This window comes from Neofelis nebulosa, chromosome 1, assembly GCF_028018385.1.
Source record: "Neofelis nebulosa isolate mNeoNeb1 chromosome 1, mNeoNeb1.pri, whole genome shotgun sequence".
Taxonomy (NCBI): Eukaryota; Metazoa; Chordata; class Mammalia; order Carnivora; family Felidae; genus Neofelis; species Neofelis nebulosa.
The window spans coordinates 160,361,305-160,380,023 of NC_080782.1; the positions used below are offsets into that span (position 1 = coordinate 160,361,305).

At 47.3% G+C, this 18,719-nt stretch overlaps 1 protein-coding gene across 3 annotated transcripts in view; it reads left to right on the forward strand.

Moving 5' to 3' along the window:
* Positions 1 to 18,719, forward strand: part of LOC131506651 (cytosolic 10-formyltetrahydrofolate dehydrogenase-like) — a 39,174-nt gene that overhangs the window by 18,004 nt on the left and 2,451 nt on the right. The window contains exons 1-3 of one of the 3 annotated variants that reach the window (XR_009259109.1): positions 4,049 to 4,259; positions 4,594 to 4,701; positions 12,370 to 12,475. Coding sequence is in view for 1 of the 3 variants with exons in the window: in XM_058720499.1 (XP_058576482.1) it covers positions 9,173 to 9,282; positions 12,370 to 12,475 (216 nt within the window). In the remaining 2 variants the exon portion in view is untranslated. Of the gene's footprint in view, positions 1 to 4,048; positions 4,260 to 4,593; positions 4,702 to 9,056; positions 9,283 to 12,369; positions 12,476 to 18,719 lie in introns of those variants that run through there. The other 2 variants (XR_009259099.1, XM_058720499.1) reach the window with 2 other exon arrangements.

Below are 18,719 nucleotides of genomic sequence, written 5' to 3' on the forward strand. Positions count from 1 at the left end.
TTTTTGAGAGAAACTGGTAGTGGGAGAGGGGCAGAGAGAGAGGGAAAGAGACAGAATCTCAAGCAGGCTCTACACTGTCAATGCAGATCCTGATATGGGGCTCAAATCCACAGCCATGAGATCCTGACCTGGGCCAGACTCAGTGCTCAAGCGTCTGAGCCACCCAGGCACCCCAAGGGAAATCAGCTCTTCATTTTAGGGAGGATCCTTTGTAGGTGATGAATTAGTTTTCTCTTCCTGCTTTCTAAATTCCTTCTTTGGGTTTCAACAAGTTGACTGTAAAATGTGTCATGGTGTAAATCTCTTCGAGTTTATCCTCCTTGGAATTGATTGATCTTCTTGGATGTATACATTCATGTATTTCCTCAGACTTGAGAACTTTTGGAACGTGATTTCTTCAAATATTTTATCTGCCCTTTCTATCTCTCCTCTTCTTTGGAACTCCTAAAATGAGAATGTTGATGACTTTGATGATGTCCCACAGACTGTTCATTTTTATTCATCCTTTTTTTCCTTCTTCTCTTCAGACTGGATAATTTCAAGTTCACCAATCCTTTCTTCTGCTTGCTCAAATCTGATACTGAACCTCTCTACTGAGTGTTTAGTTGTAGCTATTGTACTCAGCTTGAGAATTTGTTTGGTTTATTATTAAATTTCCTATGTCTTTATTGATATTCTCATGTTTTTCTTACATTATTTTCCTTATTCCCTTTAGTTCTTTGTCCAAGGTTTCCTTTAAATTCATTGTACATCTTTAAGAGAGTTGATTTAGCATCTTTGACAAATAAGTCTAATATTTAGTCTTCCTAGAGGATGATTGTTTCTAAATTCTTACATTTTTCCTGAAAATCAGCTGTATTTGCCTGTTTCTTTGTGTGTTTTACTATTTTTTGTTCAAAACTGGACATTTTGAGTGTCGTGTAATTCTGAAAAAGTAATCCTCTCAGCCTTCGGTGATTGCTAAGTCTTGCTTGTGAAGGGTTGAGTTTATCCATTTGTGACTTTTCCAAACTTGTTCTTTCTTTTCTTTTCTTTTCTTTTTTTGTAAAGTGTCAATTCCTCATTGTATGTAGTAATTGAAGTTTACTTTCTGTTATCTCTGTGATCAGCCAGTGGCCTAAAAACAGTTTTCTTAAATGTCAGACTCCCAAAAGAGCAGGGGGAAAGTACTGCCTTTTTAAATCTCCTGGGAGCTTCTCCAGTCTTTGAGGGTTAAAACTGTGGCTGCCAGTTTTTGTGCTGGCCCCTCAGTGATCAAAAGGAGCATCGGCCCGAAGAACACACAATCTAGATGTAGGGAGGGGAAGGTCCTTACTGCCCACCCTGGCTCCAGAAAGCTGTACCAGGAGCAAGTTCAGCTTCCCCCAATGCCTCCTACCAGGAGGATGGGGAGTAACACCCCACCAAATGCTGAAATTTGCTAACATTTACCAGCCTCTTCATCATCTTCTTCCCTGGGTGTTTGAAATGTTTGACTTACTCGTAGAGTTCCAGAACATTTGATTCAGGACAATTATGCCAGTTCAATACCTGTTTATGTGGAGGAATGGATCTTTGGAGTTTCCTACTCTACCATTTTCTTTCTGTAGGTAGGTTTTTACTTCTCTTGAGTAGATATCTGGGAGTGAAATGGGAAGTACATGTTTAATTTTTAGGAAACTGCCAAACTGCTCCACAGCATGGTTTCCAAAGTACCATTTAAATTTTTTTTTTAAGGTTTATTTATTTTTGAGACAGAGAGAGACAGAGCATGAACGGGGGAGGGGCAGAGAGAGAGGGAGACACAGAATCGGAAGCAGGCTCCAGGCTCTGAGCCATCAGCCCAGAGCCCGACGCGGGGCTCGAACTCAAGGACAGTGAGATCGTGACCTGAGCTGAAGTCGGAGGCTTCACCGACTGAGCCACCCAGGCGCCCCCCAAAGTACCATTTTAAACAATCCCACCAGAAGTGTGTGAGAGATCAGTTGCTCTGTATCTTTACCAGTGATACATATAGTCAGACTTTAATTTTAGATATTGTGGTAATTGTGTAGACATATCCCATTGTCATTTTAATTTGCATTTCCCTAATAACTTGTGATGTTGAACATATTTTCATATGCCTTTTCCATCTGCATTTCTTCTTTGGCAAAGGATCGGTTCAATCTTTTGCCCATTTTTACTTGGATTGTTTGTTTTTTTCTTAGTATTGAAAGTTGAGACATCTTTATATATTCTGAGTAAAACTCCTTTATTAGGTATTTTATTTGGAAATATTTTCCCCTAATCTGTGGTTTGCCTTTTCATTCTTTTTATTATTATTATTTTTTAGAGAGTGAGAGAATGAGAGATTGGAGGAGAGGGGTGGAGGGGGAGAAACAGAATTTTAAGCAGGCTCCACGCTCAGTGCAGAACTCAGTGTGGAGCTCTATGCCATGACCCTGGGATCATGACCTGAGCCTAAATCAAGAGTTGAACTCTTAACCTCCTGAGCCGCTGAGGAGTGTCAACCTTTTCATTCTTTTAACATATCTTTCAGTGTCTATTCTTAATCTCCTATTGATTATTCTCAAAATGTAGATTATCTCATTTACTTATCAGAAAATAGTAGAGGAGCTATTATTGCAGTTTTGCAGGTGAAGAAACTAAAGCTCGGAGTTTTCCACTTGTTCAAGGTCATGTATTAGTAAGTAGTGGAGCCATAGGTTGAAACTAGGGCCTTGTGAATCCATGGACTGGGCTCTTAACCCCAGTTCAAGATTAACACCGACAGTTTGGTTGTGGAGATGAAGTTTCCTTCTGGATAAATGTTTGGCACCATAACCTCTGCCGCTAGAATGATGCAGGTCTGCCAAGCCTCTTCCATGCACCCACTTTCCCATCTTCTTTTCTCCAGACTGGTTGAGGAAATGAAGGAGATGTGTTATGAACTGGAATTAGAAAATGAGGATGTTTATGTGGCAACAACCTTTGGGGGACTTCATCCAACTATTAGTGAGGAAGCTACAAGGGGACAACAAAGAGAGCGAGTGCATCATTGACTCTGTGAGTCCTGGGCCCCTCCACGTGGGCTTGGCCCTGCAGACCTCTCAAACACTCACATCCGTGATCTCAATGACACATGGGGAAAAACTGAGCATCCCAGAATCCAGGGCACTCAAGAGCCCACCTTCAATATCCCAAACTCTCCCTGGTAACTCTGATAGCCTGAGGCTGCCAGCACAGTTAGGCAAATGCAACAGAGGAAATTGTTGTCTATGGGACAAAGTCTGACCCCCAAAGATATGAGAGTAGGATATTAAGAACTGGCATTTACAGAGTACTTCCTACCCTCTGTGTCCTATGGTGTTTTTTCCAAGCAGTTTCCTCCTTGCTGCTGTGGCTCCAGCCTCCGCCAGATCACCCTTCCAGTATTCTAGTTTTGCTGGCGGACCCTAAACCCTAGTTCTGGGACCACCACTTCCTCCATTTGTCCTTTTAGTCTAGTAATGGCAGGGGCTTCCTGCTGTTATTAATCTCTGGTTTGACTCATAGCTTCTCAGCTCTTTCATCACCTGTGCAACCAACTGCATGCATTAAATTCTTTTTGTTGAAATGTCAAAAGAAAGAGAGAAAGGGAGAGAGGGAGGTAGCTATATGGAAAGAGAAGGAGAGAAAGAGACAGAGAATGAGTAATTGAGAACATTTTCCCAATAAGGGAAACAAGTGATCTTATACATTCAACTTGCATATATGGAAGTGTGATGGTATAATTGCAAACTTATTTTTAATTTTTAAGTGTTGTATTCAATTTTTAGAGAGAGAGAGTATGTGGGGAGGGACAAAGAGGCAGGTGGCAGAGTATCTGAAGTAGATTCTGTGTGGACCGTGGAGAGCCCAATGCAGGGTGCGAACTCCCGAATCTTGAGATCACCCAAGCACCCCTGCAAGCATATTTTTAAAAGAAACTCTTGAAAAATCATCCTGAGGTGTCTTGGCAGGCTACGAGCTGCTATAGGAATTAAATTTGGGATAGTTTGTTTGGATCAAAAGCTGATGAAGAAAGTGTAGGTGGCCAGGATGGATACCAGGTTGGCCTTAGGATTGTGGTCAGATGACTGATGAACAGATTTCAGGAGACAGATGGTGTTTCAGAGGATGCCATTCCGTCTGGAATTTCAGGTCTACAGGGAAGTGAGCGATGGAGTTGGTGTCATGTCTGGTGACTCACAAGTGTCTGTCTGCCAACTGGCACTTCCTACTTGCAGATGCCTAGCAACCAGTCTGAGATCACACAGCGGGTAAGTGGCAGGACAGGGGTTGCAGCCCAAGCAGCCTGACCTCAGATTCCATGCTCATCATCGCTTCTTATTGCTCAGCTGCCACCGCTGCCTACATAATATCTCCCTGGGATAAGGAGGGCAGCAGGACTGGATTTGGCTAAAGAGACCTGACAAGGCCAAGGGGCCTTGAGCCCTGGCCCCTTGGCTCTGTGTGTGTGTGTGCGTGCACGTGTGTGCATGAGTGGATATCTGTTTGTGTTTCCTGTGTCTCTCTGTGGGTTCATATCTGTCACTAATGCACCTTGTGAAGACTCCACACTGCACTGAATCTGTGCAAAAATTCCCTTCCCAGGTGGAAAAGGTGGTGAAAAAGCTGACCCTCCAGATGCCCACAGCTCTTCACTGGGGATGTGTTTGGGGTGCCAAGACCTAGGAGACCGTCAACCCAACGGATGGATGTGTGAGTACACTTCCTGCACTCCCTCCTGCTCTCCCTCCACCTTCCCCCTCCAAGGCCTCCTCTCTCATCTACTCCACTTGTTGTCTGGGATCCTGGCTTAGGGAGCCTCTACTTGCACACAGAATGGTTGCAGTCAGTTTACACTCCCTCCACAGGAATGGCCCAGAGGGGAGCTGGAGCTGGGAGGAGGGAGGATTCCAAAGGTCTGGAGCCTGCTTCAGAGACTGGGACCAGAGCTAACATCCCCATGCAAGAAATGAAGCCATTCCTTCCCCCTCCACGTGTCAACAATAATCTCAGCATGGGCGTTCCCTTCTTGAATATGTGACACCCCACTGTTGGGAACTCTTCCTTGAATCCCATGTTTGTCAGATTTTCTGGACCTTGACCTTTTCATGTCATGACCCAGTATGCGCATATCATACTCACACACACACACGCACGCACACACACACAAACACACACCTACCTGAAACAACACTTACTCCTACAGGTGCCTACTCAGTTTTCCGTTTTGCCCTACGTATAGCATCCCTCAGGGGCTGCAAAAAACAGCACGCTCAAATGGGTCAGTTGAAGGGAGTTTAAAGAAAATAATTGACAAAGGGGTAGACCGGGTGTGGGGACACAAACAAGGGGATCGTCAGGCAGAAACATGAGCTGCTACCACTTTGAGGCCTGTTTGGGGAATCCCTGAAGGGAAGCTGTGTGGACAGGGTTGCCTGGGTGCTGGGCCCTTGGGCAGGGAGGGTGTACCGTGCCTGTGGTAACAAGCAGGGTGCTGGCCTTGCTGCCTCATTCGACCTCCCAGTCCCCATGGTGGAGGTTCGCCCATTGCTGGCTCAGAAGGGAGCAGCCCCTGGTTCAATGAGGAAACTAGACCACCATGGATACATATTATGGAATACAGAATACATTAGAGGGTTGAGACATTATGCAATTGTGAGAGATACTAGGAAGAAAAATCCAGAAAAGTGGTTAGAGAAAGTCACGAGACAGGCCCCAAGAACCATTGAAGGAGAAGATAGATCCTCTCAGGAACCTAGAGGCCAGTGTCCACAGCTGCCAGAGTGGGGCCACCAAGAGCTGGTGGCAGAGTCTGTAGGAAGCTGTCACCTTTTGTTTAGACACTTCCTTAGGTTCACAGACAAGAATCTGGTGGTGGCCCAGGTTGATGGGAGTGAGGCTGAGCCTGTGTGGCACCCCACACTTGCCATTCCTCATGACTGTCCTGAGGACCTCTGGGATGATGGTGGTTGCTTCAATGCCTTCCCCCCTGGTGCTTTCTGTAGACAGGATGCTGGAGGCAAAGGTACAGCTCAACAAAGTTGACAGTGAACAATCCTACTCAGTTCTCGTTGAGCCTCCCGAATGGTGTGCTCAGGTGATAGTTACTTCAGGGCTTTATGAGATGGCCACATCACGTGCAAGTGACATTGTCTGGAAGAATTGGAGGTATTTGGGGCTGATCGAGGGAAAAGATAGGACTATGAGAAGTAGAAACACGCAACAGGCTTCAGGATGCGACATCCCCTTAGTGGGAGACCATCCAGAGACGGTAGTGGGGTGGTCTCTACTCAAAATGGGAAGGGTGCAAAGGAACTTTTGGAGGTTGGGTGATCAGACAGGGCGGGCTCCCGAGTCCTCGCAAAGTTATTCAGCAGCAGAGCAGTGATCTTTGGGTCAGAGGTCTGGGAAGGCAGCAGCTGTAAATGCATAGTCCATCTCTCCCAACGATAATAGCTGTCAAGTGGGTGATGCAAAGCAAGAAGACTTTAAACAGCTAAAGTCTGCTTGTTTGGACTACATTTAAAATAATTGGAGACATAAATGGGTATCCAGCAAGCATTTAAGCTGACAGGTCTCACCCTGCAGTGAAGACTTGAACAACTAGAGGCCAATACACAAAGACCAACTTTGGCTTGTTTATAATACAGATTTATACCTGTGACACATCTGTTTTTCTAGTTGATAGAACCCTGGTCTTTGAAGTGCCACAACATGGTGTTTTTCTTATTTGGTCTATAAAGCTTCTCAAAAAGTGATTTACACCTTTGCTATTCTTAACTAGAAAATTACCTGGGTGTGTCACTGTGTGTGAGGTAACCGTGTGGCTACGCCACTAGATTGCTTGTGTCTGTCCAGCCCACAGTTTCACTCACAAGCCTTATGCTACATACTGACTGTGTGCCCCGTGGGTGTAGCAGATCCAGTAGGGAGCAGGGGACCAAATCCTGTCCCAGGCCTCAGGGAGAAGCAAATAATACTGGAATGCTCAACTAAGTGAATATCTGTAACAGTCATGCAAGGTTTGAAGAAAGGTAGAGGATGCTATCAGGACACTGGAGGGATATGTTATTGGTGAGGAGTGGGCAGGAATTAGGGTTGGCTTCCCAGGGAGTGTGAGTGTGTACTTGGGGTGTTTAGGCCATGCCATGGCTGAATGCAGAGAGGAGCTGGTCAGCAGTCTTTGGTCCCAGACTTATCTCTGGGCCAGAGCTCCCCCATGCACAAGTTTGAGAGCTGCTCTGGGTCTGTGGCCTCCACCTTCCTCTGGACACCCTGTCCCCTGGGCACTCTGCTTTTTGGGCTCCGTTATATCAGAGAAGGGGGCACAGTCCTAATTCCTAGGCTGTCCACAGAAGCACACCCACCGGAATCACAGGAGGGCAACTGGATTTCATAGAGCTCACACTTCAGGAGGCCTGTGTAGACGAACCTTCCCTTGAATCTCTCCCATCATCCCCCCTCTACCTCCCGACAGATGCCATCCTTGGGGGCTCACTCCACTGGATCTGCTGGTGCTTGAGCTGGACATGCTGTCCCCTGGTCAAGGCTGTCCAGAGACAGAGAGGGTGGCCTTTTTGGATGGTGACCTCCTTATTACAGAGGCAGAGGGACTGCTTTGCAGAATCACGTGCGTTATAAAATAGTTACTCCATCCATATTTTACAAAGGAAGAAAGGAAAAGAGAGGAGAGGAGAGAGGGACAGAAGGGCATCATCCTCATAGCCATCCAGCAAAGTAAACCTTACTGTCCCATTTCATAGATCAGGAAACTGAGGTCAGCACATCTGAGTGTGGCAGAGCTAGCTGTGCAGGCCAGAGCCCCTTGTTCATTGACGAAGGGCCCTGAAAGAATAGGCAAGGCTGGTCGCATCCTGAGCCAATCTCCCTCCCCTCCCCCACCCCTTGACCTCATTGGCGGACCTCATGGAAGAGCATAAGGAAGAGCTGGCCACCATCAAGGCTCTGGATGCAGATGCTGCCTACACACTTGCCCTGAAGACCCACCTGGTCATGTCCATCCAGACCTTCCACTACTTTGCTTGCTGGTGTGACAAAATTCACGTGGGACTGAAGCTCTTGCCCACCAAGTGAGAGCTCACACAGGCAGGCTGGGGTCAGCAGGAAACTAGGGCAGTGTGTTAGCCTACATGCTGCATAACAGATGACCCCAGTTTATTGGTTTAAAACAACCCATCAGCTCTCATTTCTGCAGATGGGAAATTCAGGCAGGCTTGGCTAGGTTCCATGCCAGGATTTCACAAGGTCAGTGTCAAGGTATAACCAGGCTGGGCTTTATCTGGAGGTCTGGGGAAACCCTGCCTGTAGGCCTGTTCAGGTGTTGGCAGAAATCAGCTCCTGTTGTTGTACGACTGAAGGTCCAGGTCCTTGCTGGTTGCTGGCCGAGGCTATTGCAGGCCCTGCTCTGACCTCGCTCTGGCCCCCCAATCCCCTTGCCTTTCTCAGGTTTGGCGTCCTTCTGAGTCTCTTAAACTGGAGAAAACTCTGACTTTATGGAGGCTCCTGAGGCCATGCTGGGGTTATCTGCATCGTCTCCCTATCCTCAGGTCAACTGTGCCATTCTGCATGTTTGCGGAAGGGGTAGCCCACAGCTCCTGGATACTAGGGATCAGGATGTGACCTTGGGAGCCATTTTCAGAGGTTTTCCCACCAGAGGCAGGGATGGGTCAACCCTTCCCCAGAGATATCCATCACCAACAAGTTCACTGGGGTCTGCCAGAATGGGCTCCATGCCTCTTATCCTCTCCATGGGGCTGAGAGGTGCATGTATTATGGCAGGCCTAACATCTGTTTCTCCTGCTGCTGCTGCATCACTGTTGGCTGGAGCCAACCCCCAGCTGGGGCCTCCTGGGCCAGCACAGCCTCCAGAGACAGCTTGGCCCCCCAACTCCTCCCTTCTCTGCACCAGTTTCAAAACCAGAGGCCTTACCTGTACCCAGACCAGCTTCTTGTCTGAGGATTTTGCCAGGCTCAGTGCAGGAGGCACCTTGCCCCTCATGGCTGCCTTCTCCACCTGGACCTGAAGTCCTCAGATACCTCTGTCTGGAAGGTTTGGGTCTCCTACCTGTCTCGGTCATGGAGATTTCAGGATGGAGACAAGACCCTGTTCCTTTCTGAGCCCCAAGCACAGTCTGGCTGCCCAGGGGGAAAGGGGAAGGCAGCAATGGAGCCCCCTACCAGTGACTCCCCTTGCTTCTTCCAGGGCTCCACCATCCCCATCAACCAGGCCAGAGCAAGCCACAACCTGGCCTTGACCAGGAAGGAGCCTATTGGGTGAATCACAGCGCCAGGCAAAGACTCACCACACACTAGGCACTTTTTGCGCCATTTGTAGTGTGAGTGTTCATCCCCTTTTTCCGCATCTATCAAACACTATTTATTCACCGATTACTAAATGCCATACATTTCAGGCGCAGGATATACAACGATGACCAAAACTGATGGCATTGCCTGCCCTCGGGGGACTTATATCCTAGCAAATAAGACAGCTTTCACATTTAAAGTACCTGCTCCGTGCCAAGCACTGTTTCAATGACCTTATGAGTATAATTTTACTTAAGCCCCACAATAGCCGTGTATCAGTCAGCGACATAGTGGGAAACAGAGGGCACACCTGAAAAATTTTATGTGCAAAGATTATAATAATGAATATGCATAAAATTAAGAACTACAGGGCACCAAGGAGCAGTGTAAAAATAATAGAGAAATAGACAAAGGATGGGAACTAGTGCTCAACAGTAGACAGGCACCTGCCCAATCAACATAGAAAAAAGTAGGAATTGGGGAAATGATGTTAAACCCAGACGTGAGGGGCTATGCCTCACCATCAGATGGTCCCAAGGCCTAGGGAGAGAGAAGTCTCCTCACACTGCTTGTGGGGGGTGGGAGAAGCAGAGGGTCCACCTTTGTGAAAGGCAACTTGGCAGTGACTTTTCAGTCTCCAAATGTACCCTGCCACAGGCACAACTATGGTGACTCACTGGCACAGGTGCTCAAGGAGACAAACCCAAAAGCACTCACAGAAGCTGTTCTGGGGCCTTGACAGCAAACCCCTGCACAACCCATGCTGAACTCTGCGGCCTCCTAACCAGGGCATGGCGTGTGGCTGTGTGAAGGCATGGGACAGTGAGAGCTATGAGGACCACGTGGAACAGCTCCAGGAGAAACTCGTGTGAGGGAAGCACACTGACGAATGCCCTCTAAAATCACCAAATGTGCACCAGAGGCCCAGTGTGGTCAGCACCCAGCAAGCATTCCCACCTACCCTGTGCCCCTTACAACATGGGGCCTCTGGGATCCACCAGCAGGGACCTCACATCCCTGTGGATTGTGTTCAAGGGCACTCAGCTTCTTTGGGAATGTGGGGGGGGTGTCAGAAGGAGAATGTGTTCAGATGTCATTTGCATTGAGAGAAATGAGTACAGATGACCACACCAGGTCCTGAAGGATAGGTCTGCTGGTGAGAGCAGCCCCTGTTGGGAGAGTGGGCTGTGGATACAGGAAAACCCTGTCCTGTAGCTCCCAGAGAGGGGGCAGCCTGGGTGGGATGTGGCACTGACTCAGGGCAGGGCTCCCCACCCAGCCTGTCCCCCAGAGGACACAATATGTAGACAGTGCACCAGGACAGGCCCCACAACAAGGAACTCCCCTGCCCAGGTGTCAGAGTGTAGAGTGAGAGCCCTGCATAGCCCATGTGCTTGGAGCCCTTTCCTTGGGCGCAGGCCTGAGAAGGGCTGGGCAGGGGGACCAGGGGCCACCTGGCTGACAGCCACAGGAAATGCATGGTCACTGCTCTTGCAGATGCCTCCCGAGGAGTCTGTCCCCATCAGACTGAGGAGGATACTAATGCAGAACCTCCCAGGAGTTGGGGGACTGGGAAAGTTGTCCCTATATGGGCGGGTTTATGTGTCTGCTAGAGTTGCCATAACAAAGTACTGAAACTAAGAGACTCAAGCAACACACATTTGTTGCCTTAGCATTCTGGGGCTGGAAGTTCCAGATTCAGGTGTCAGAGTGTTGGTTTCTTCTGAGGGTATGTGGGAGAATCTGCTCCAGGCGTCTCCCCCAGCTTCTGGTGGCTTACTGGCAGTCTTGGGTGTTCCCCAATCTCTGCCCTCATGTTCACTTGGTGTCCTCCTTGTGCATGTCTGTCTGTTCACATGGCTGTTTTTTGAAGGACATCAGTCCTATTGGGTTAGGTACACACCCTATTTCAGTATGACCTCGTCTTACCTAATTACATCTGGGATGGCCTAATTTCCAAATAAGGACGTTCTGGAGTTAGGATTTCAACTGTGAATTTTGGGGAGTACAGTTCAGCCATGACAGTGGGACTTCCTATGTCCATTCTCCTTTGGAGCCCCCACAATCCTGATGACCTCACCCTCTTCTCTAGACACTCTCACCGTGCTTCCTCTGCTTTCTCATCCTGTTGGGTCTGCTGGGTGTACATGGGGTGGGGAGTGGCTCTCCAAACCCCTGAGTATACCCTGTTGTTCCCAGGATGGTGTGCTGGTCCCCAGATTGTCCTAACCTCAGCCTTCACACACGCTCTTCCCCCTTCCTGGGTTCAGCTAAGTCATCTTTTGGGAAACATTCTGTGGTGATTATGATCATTAATATGATGAAGAAATCAAGCTAGGTAGCCTGAGCAATTCTGTGTGGATGGCCTCATTAATTGTCTGACACTGATAAAGACAGTGCCCTGTGTTTTACAGGAGTCAGGGGAAAGCAGGCTGCTGGGACCACATGTGTCATCATTAGGCCCCCCAGGACCATGAGGGGCTTCCCTTTGATGGAGACATTGCTCACCCAGAGGCTTTGTCTGGGACCAAGAGGGCACAGAGATGCTGGGTACAATCTCTTAATGCAGAGCAGACAAGCCTTGTTAGGCCTTCTCAGCTGACTGCTTCCTTTTCTCTATGGAACTACACCCTGGCCTCACCCAAGAGGACTCTCGCTGACTTCCTCCTGGCCCACCCATTTCCAACTCTCTCCCATATTCTCTCTGCCCACCTGGGTGATCCCTGTCCTTCTCCCTGGCCCTGCCTGCTGTCAACCCCTCACTGCCTGGTGTCATGCCCGACTGGACTGTCCTTAGGCAGGTCTGACAGTTGCAATGAGAAACCATGTTCCCTGGCATTGTGCCCTGCCAGGAAGAGGGGCTATTGCCACGCCGGACATACTGCCCCATCAGGGACTGGAAGGCCAGGGATGAGCTCTCTCAGGGGGACCTTGGGCACCATATCAAGATGCTTGGAGTGGAAAAGGGGTCAGGCTTGGGGAGACGAAGCAGCTGGCAGGTGCAGTCTGGCACCCAGGCCGAATGGAGAGACAAAGACCCACTTCTTTGTACCACAGGGTCTGTGGCATCGTCATACCCTGGAACTATCCCCTGCTGATGCTCTCCTGGAAGACGGCTGACTGCCTGGCTGCTGGGAACACAGTGGCGATCAAGCCTGCCCAGGTGGGTCTGGGCGTGTTCCAGGTGGGGCCTATGGACTGTAGAGGAGGAGACAGGTGCCCCGTTGGGCCCTCTGCCCACCCAGGACTGGTACCTCCTCAAGGGAGGAAGGGTACTGCTGATGAGGGCTGGCCTTCCGTGGGCTCCGCTCACAGTGGCAGAGTCAGCACGCAGCAGGGGTCAGTGTGGGCTGTATGCAGTGTCTGTCCACTCGACCATGGGGTGGCTGAGTCAGGTTAGCTGTGTGTGTACCTGCAGCTACTTGGTGAGCAGAGTTAGGGATTTTCCCATAGACACCAGCCCTCTGGATTTGGGAGAGGAGAAACTCTGTTTGGTATCCCTTGTCCAGGCCACAGGCTCTGAGAGAGCTTTGGTGCTTTATTTGGCTTCAGAGCCTGAAAGTCCTGGAGGGAGCAAGGGAGTGGTGGGATTTGTACACCTGCACCCCCTCCAGCCCCTCACACAGAAGCTGCATAGGTAGATGTCAGGGTCACTCAGGCAGGCTGGAAGGGCCTGAGCAGCGTCCCCTGGGGATGAGGACACCCCCTGCACGAGCCTCAGCTTCTTCACCTGTATACTGACTGTAACAGCCTGTCCCCTGCCTGCCCCCAGGGGTGTTAGGGACTGAAGGCAAGATGCTCCATCATGTGGCTCTGGACAGCATGCTCAGGAGGTCTTCTGGCTGCTTTGGGGCAACTTGGACCTAAGAAAATTACAATTTAAAATCCAACAATAGCGACAGCTAGCATTTACAGTATTAACCCTGTGGCAGCATTTTAGTCCATAACAACTTACGTGAAAAGTAAAAGTTTGCATACGTTTGCTTATTTGATTTTTTTTAATGTTTATTTATTTTTGAGACAGAGAGAGACAGAGCATGAACGGGGGAGGGTCAGAGAGAGGGAGACACAGACTCTGAAACAGGCTCCAGGCTCTGAGCTGTCAGCACAGAGCCCAACGCGGGGCTCGAACTCCAGACCGGCAGATCATGACCTAAGCCGAAGTCGGCCGCTTAACCGACTGAGCCACCCAGGCGCCCCACGTTTGCTTATTTGAGCATGGCAACAACCCTCTGAGATGACCCATAACCTCTCGCATTATTGGGGTTTGCTGTGCACAGATCCAGGAATTGTCCCTAGAAGGCCCAGTAGTAGGCCCGTGCCCTCCCAGGGCCAGCACCCCACAGATTTTGTGGCTCAGCCTAAGACCACGTGGGTGGCGGGGCACAACCCAACCTTTACAAGGAAAATTACCTGGGTTAGAAGAGGAGCCACTGCTCACAGGGCTGAGGAGGGCAACGGCCTCCAGCCACGAGGTGGTAATTAGAATCTCACACCCATCAGGGAGCTCTTGGCACTGCCTGGCACTGAGGTGCTTCCAGGCAGTCCTGGATCACTCCACTCCCTGAGTGAAGTAGGTATGAACATTCAGGAAGGGGCCAGGCCTGGAGCCTGCTAGGAGAAGGCACTAGAAGATACAGGAGGGAGCACCTTTACTCCCCACTTTCCCCTGGAGCTGTGAGGAAGCTACCTGGGGTAGCTCTCTTCTTCTTCTTCTGGAATTCCTTTGATATGGATATTGTTCCATTTGATTGCATCACTTAGTGCTCTAATTCTCCCCTCATACTTCTGGATTTTTTTTATCTGTCTTTTTCTCAGCTTTCTCTTTTTCCATAATTATCTCTTCTAATTCACCTATTGTCCCCTCTGCCTCTTCAATCCGTGCTATGGCCACCTCTATTTTATTTTGCACCTCATTTATAGTATTGTTTAGCTCCTTCTGACTATTTCTTAGTCCCTTGATCTCTGTAGCAATAGATTCTTTGCTGTCCTCTATGCTTTTTTCAGTGCCAGCGATTAATTTTATGACTATTGTTCTAAATTATTTTTTCGTTATATTGCTTAAATCGCTTTTGATCAATTCATTAGCTGTGGCTACTTCCTGGGGTTTCTTTTGAGAAGAATTCTTCCGTTTCATCATTTTGGGTAGTCCCTGAGGTGACTCCAAACTGCAGCCACTTCCCCTGTGCTGTCTGGAGTCACTTGTGTTGGTGGGCAGGGCCACAGTCAGACCCGATGTCTGCCCCCAGCCCACTGCTTGGGCCACAGTCAGACTTGTGTGTATCTTATCTTCCCCTCTCCCAGGGGCAGTACTCACTGTGGAGTAGTGTGGCCCTTGTCTGGGCTACATCCACACTGCCAGGCTTGTGGTGCTGCTTCGATGGGAACTGGCCAAGGGCGTATTAGAAGGGGTGGATCTGCGAGGTGCACAGGGGCTGGAGGGTCAGGCTTAGCTAGCTTTGCCACCGGTGGTCCCCTGTGGGAGGGGCCCTAGAGCACCATGAGGGAGACAGGCCAGTGAGAGAGATGGATCCATAGAAGCACAACATTGGGCATTTGCCCGCTGCAAGCAAGTTCAGTGATGGAAACTGGTTCCCTTTGGAATTTCAGCTGGGGGATGGGAGAGGGAAATTGCACTTGCCAGTGCCTTTGTTCCCTGCTGAGCTGAGCTCTGTCTTCCTGGGCTCAACAACTCTCCCTCCTGGAGTCCTCTCACCCTCCCTCCTCTCTGAGAGCAGAGCTGTTGACTTTTAACATTCCAGATGCTAAGTCCCACTGGCTGTCAGAACTCACATAGTCCAGCCCCTCCACTTTTGCAAGCCAGAATTCGGGGGCTCTGCCTTGCAGGGCGGGCTGCCCCTCCACTGCCCTGGCTCCCTCCCGCCAATCCGTGTATTGCGAACCACCTCTCTGCCCTTCCTACCCTCTTCCGTGGGCCTCTTGTCTATACTTGGCTCCGGAGAGTCCGTTCTGCTAGTCTTTTGGCAGTTTCTGGGTTATTTAGGCAGATGTGGGTGGAATCTCAGCGATCAGCAGCACGTGGTAAGCCCAGTGTCCTCCCACACCGCCATCTTCCCCTCTGGAAGCAACGTCATAATAGACATGTCTCTTTTGCTAGAGAAATAAAAAAAATAGAGTATTGGGAATTCATGTATATAAAATGTTTCTGCGCAGTGAACTAAATTATCAACAAAACTAAAAGGCAACCTTTAGAATGGGAGAAGTCATTGCCAACATCATACCTGATAAAGGGTTAGTATCCAAAATGGATTAAAAAAAAACCTATAAAAATGAACACCAAAAAACAAATAATCAACTTAAAAATGGTCACAAGGCAGTAATAGCCATTTTCTGAAGAAGATATAGAGATAGCTAACAAACACATGGAAAGATGCTAAAATCACTCATCATTCATTCTTTTTTAAAAAAAAATGTAATGCGGGGCGCCTGGGTGGCGCAGTCGGTTAAGCGTCCGACTTCAGCCAGGTCACGATCTCGCGGTCCGTGAGTTCGAGCCCCGCGTCGGGCTCTGGGCTGATGGCTCGGAGCCTGGAGCCTGTTTCCGATTCTGTGTCTCCCTCTCTCTCTGCCCCTCCCCCGTTCATGCTCTGTCTCTCTCTGTCCCAAAAATAAATAAAAAACGTTAAAAAAAATTAAAAAAAAAAATTAAAAAAAAAATGTAATGCTTATTTACTTTTGAGAGAGAGACAGAGGAGTGAGTAGGGGAGGGACAGAGATAGAGGGAGACGTAGAATCTGAAGCAGACTCCAGGCTCTGAGCTTGGCAGCAGAGAACCAGATGCAGGGCTCAAACTCATGAACAGCAAGATCACAACCTGATCTGAAGTCAGATTCTTAACCAACTGAGCCACCCAGGCACCTCAACTCATCATTCATTCTTGTGACTGCTTTTGCTGCATCCCAAAGGTTTATTTTTTTTTTACATTTATTTAGTTTTTTTGAGAAACAGAGTGAGCCAAAGCATGAGCGGGGGAGGGGCAGAGAGACAAGGAGACACAGAATCTGAAGCAGGCTCCAGGCTCTGAGCAAGTGGTCAGCACAGAGCCTGATGCGAGGCTCGAACCCATGAACTGTGAGATCATGACTTGAGCCGAAGTCAGATGCTCAATCGACTGAGCCACCCAGGTGTCCCCCAAAGGTTTTAGACTGCTGTGTTCTCATTATTATTTCTTTCCATATATTTTTCATTATGTTTTTAAATTTCTAATTTGGCCCATTTATTCTTTAGCAGTATGTTAACATTCACGTATTTGTGGTTTTCCAAAAAAAATATTGTGGCTGACTTCCAGTTTCATAGCATTGTGGTTAGAAAATAATCATAGTATTATCTAAATCTTTTTGCACTTATTGAGACCTTATTTGTGACCTAGTATGTGATCCTCCCTGGAGAATGTCCCATATGCACTTGAAAAGACTGTGTAGTCTGCTTCTTTAATATGGATAGTTCTGACTATATCAGCTAAATCCATCTGGTCCAGTGTGTCTTTCATAGCAAGTATTACCTTGTTGATTTCTGCTTAGATTATTTGTCCACAGCTGTAATTGTGGCATTAACATCTGTTAATACTATTAATGACTTCCTGTGTATTTGTTACTGTTCTGTGTATTTGAGTGTTCCAATTTGGGCATAAATATTTACAATTGTTAGATCTTTTTGTTAATTAGACCTCTTTATTATGATAGAGCGACCTTATTCATCTCTTGTTAGCCTTTGGTTTAAAATCTAGTTTCTCTAATGTAAGTATTGCTCCTCTGGCTTTCTTTTGACATCCATTTTCATGATAAATATCTCTCCATCCCTTCACTTCCAGTGTGCAGGTGTCTTTAGGTATAAAGTGATTCTCTTAAAGGCAGCATATTCACGGGTGTTGTTTTCCTTATGCATTCTGACACCCTATGTCTCTTGATTGGAGCATGTAGTCTACATTCAGAGTGACTATTGACAGTTATTAATTTACTGCCATGTTTGTTTTGTCATTGCTTACGGAGATTTTCTCTTTTTCCTTCTAGTCTTTGTTGTTTTTGTCTTTCTCACTCAAAGAATTCCCTTTTACTATTTCTTGAAGGTCTGGTTTAATGGTCATGAACGAATATAGTGTTGTTTGTCAGGGAAACTATGTATCTCTGCTATTCTGAATGACAGCCTTCATGTATAGAGTATTCTCAGCTACACATTTCTCCCATTCAGTGTGTTGAATATATCATGCCACTCCTTTCGGCTGGCTTGGTTTCTGTGGGGGACGTCTGCTGTTAACATCATTTGTCTTTCCTTAGAATTTGGATTTCTTTTTTCTTCTACTTTCAAGATGTTTTTAGTATCTCTATATTTTACAAATTGTATTACAATATGTATTTGATTTTGGCTTGTTTTGTTGAATTTGATGGGGTTCTCTATATCTTTTGGATTTGGATGTCTCAGATTATGGAAGTCTTCAGCTATAATTTCTTTTTGGAGCAATTGTAGGTGGGATTTTTTATCTTTTTGCTACATCATCACGAATATAGAAATGAACAGACTCCTGCATAATAATTGTGTATTGTATAACTTTATTGAATTAATTTTCAATTCCAGTGGTTTCTTGGTAGATTAATTAAGGTTTTGTATATAGTATCATATCATCTGCAAATAGTAAGTTTTCATTCTCCCTTACCATGTTGGATGACTTTTCTTTTTTTTTTTTTTTCTTATCCTATTGCTATGTTTACCACTTTTTGTATTATGTTGAACAAAGATGGTGAAAGTTGATATCTGTACTTCCTTCCTGATCATAGAGGAAAGGTTTTCACTTTGTCACCATTGAGTATGTTAGCATGTTTTATTTTTATCCTTTTTCATGTTGAGGTATATACTTTCTTTTTTTTTTAATTTTTTTAATGTTTATTTATTTTTGAGACAGAGAGAGAACATGAGCAGGGAAGGGGCCGAGAGAGAGGGAGACACAGAATGTGAAGCAGGCTCCAGGCTCTGAGCTGTCAGCACAGAGCCTGATGTGGGGCTCGAACTCACGAACTGTGAGATCATGACCTGAGCCAAAGTCGGATGCTTAACTGACTGAGCCACCCAGGTGCCCCAAGGTATATACTTTCTAAACCCACTTTGTTGAGTTGTTAAAATGAACAGATGATGTATTTTGTCAAATGCTTTGTCTGCATCTATAGAGATGATCGTATGCTATTTACCCTTCATCTTTTTAAGTATGATTTATAAAATTGTTTTACCTGTGAATTGTGAACCACCCATGCATTCCTAAAATGAATCACAGTGGATTGTGATTAATGATGTTTACATTTTAGGGGCACCTGGGTGGTTCTGTCGGTTAAGCGTCCGACGTCGGCTTCAGGTCATGATCTCACGGTTCGTGAGCCATTTGCTGAAGGGGAACATCT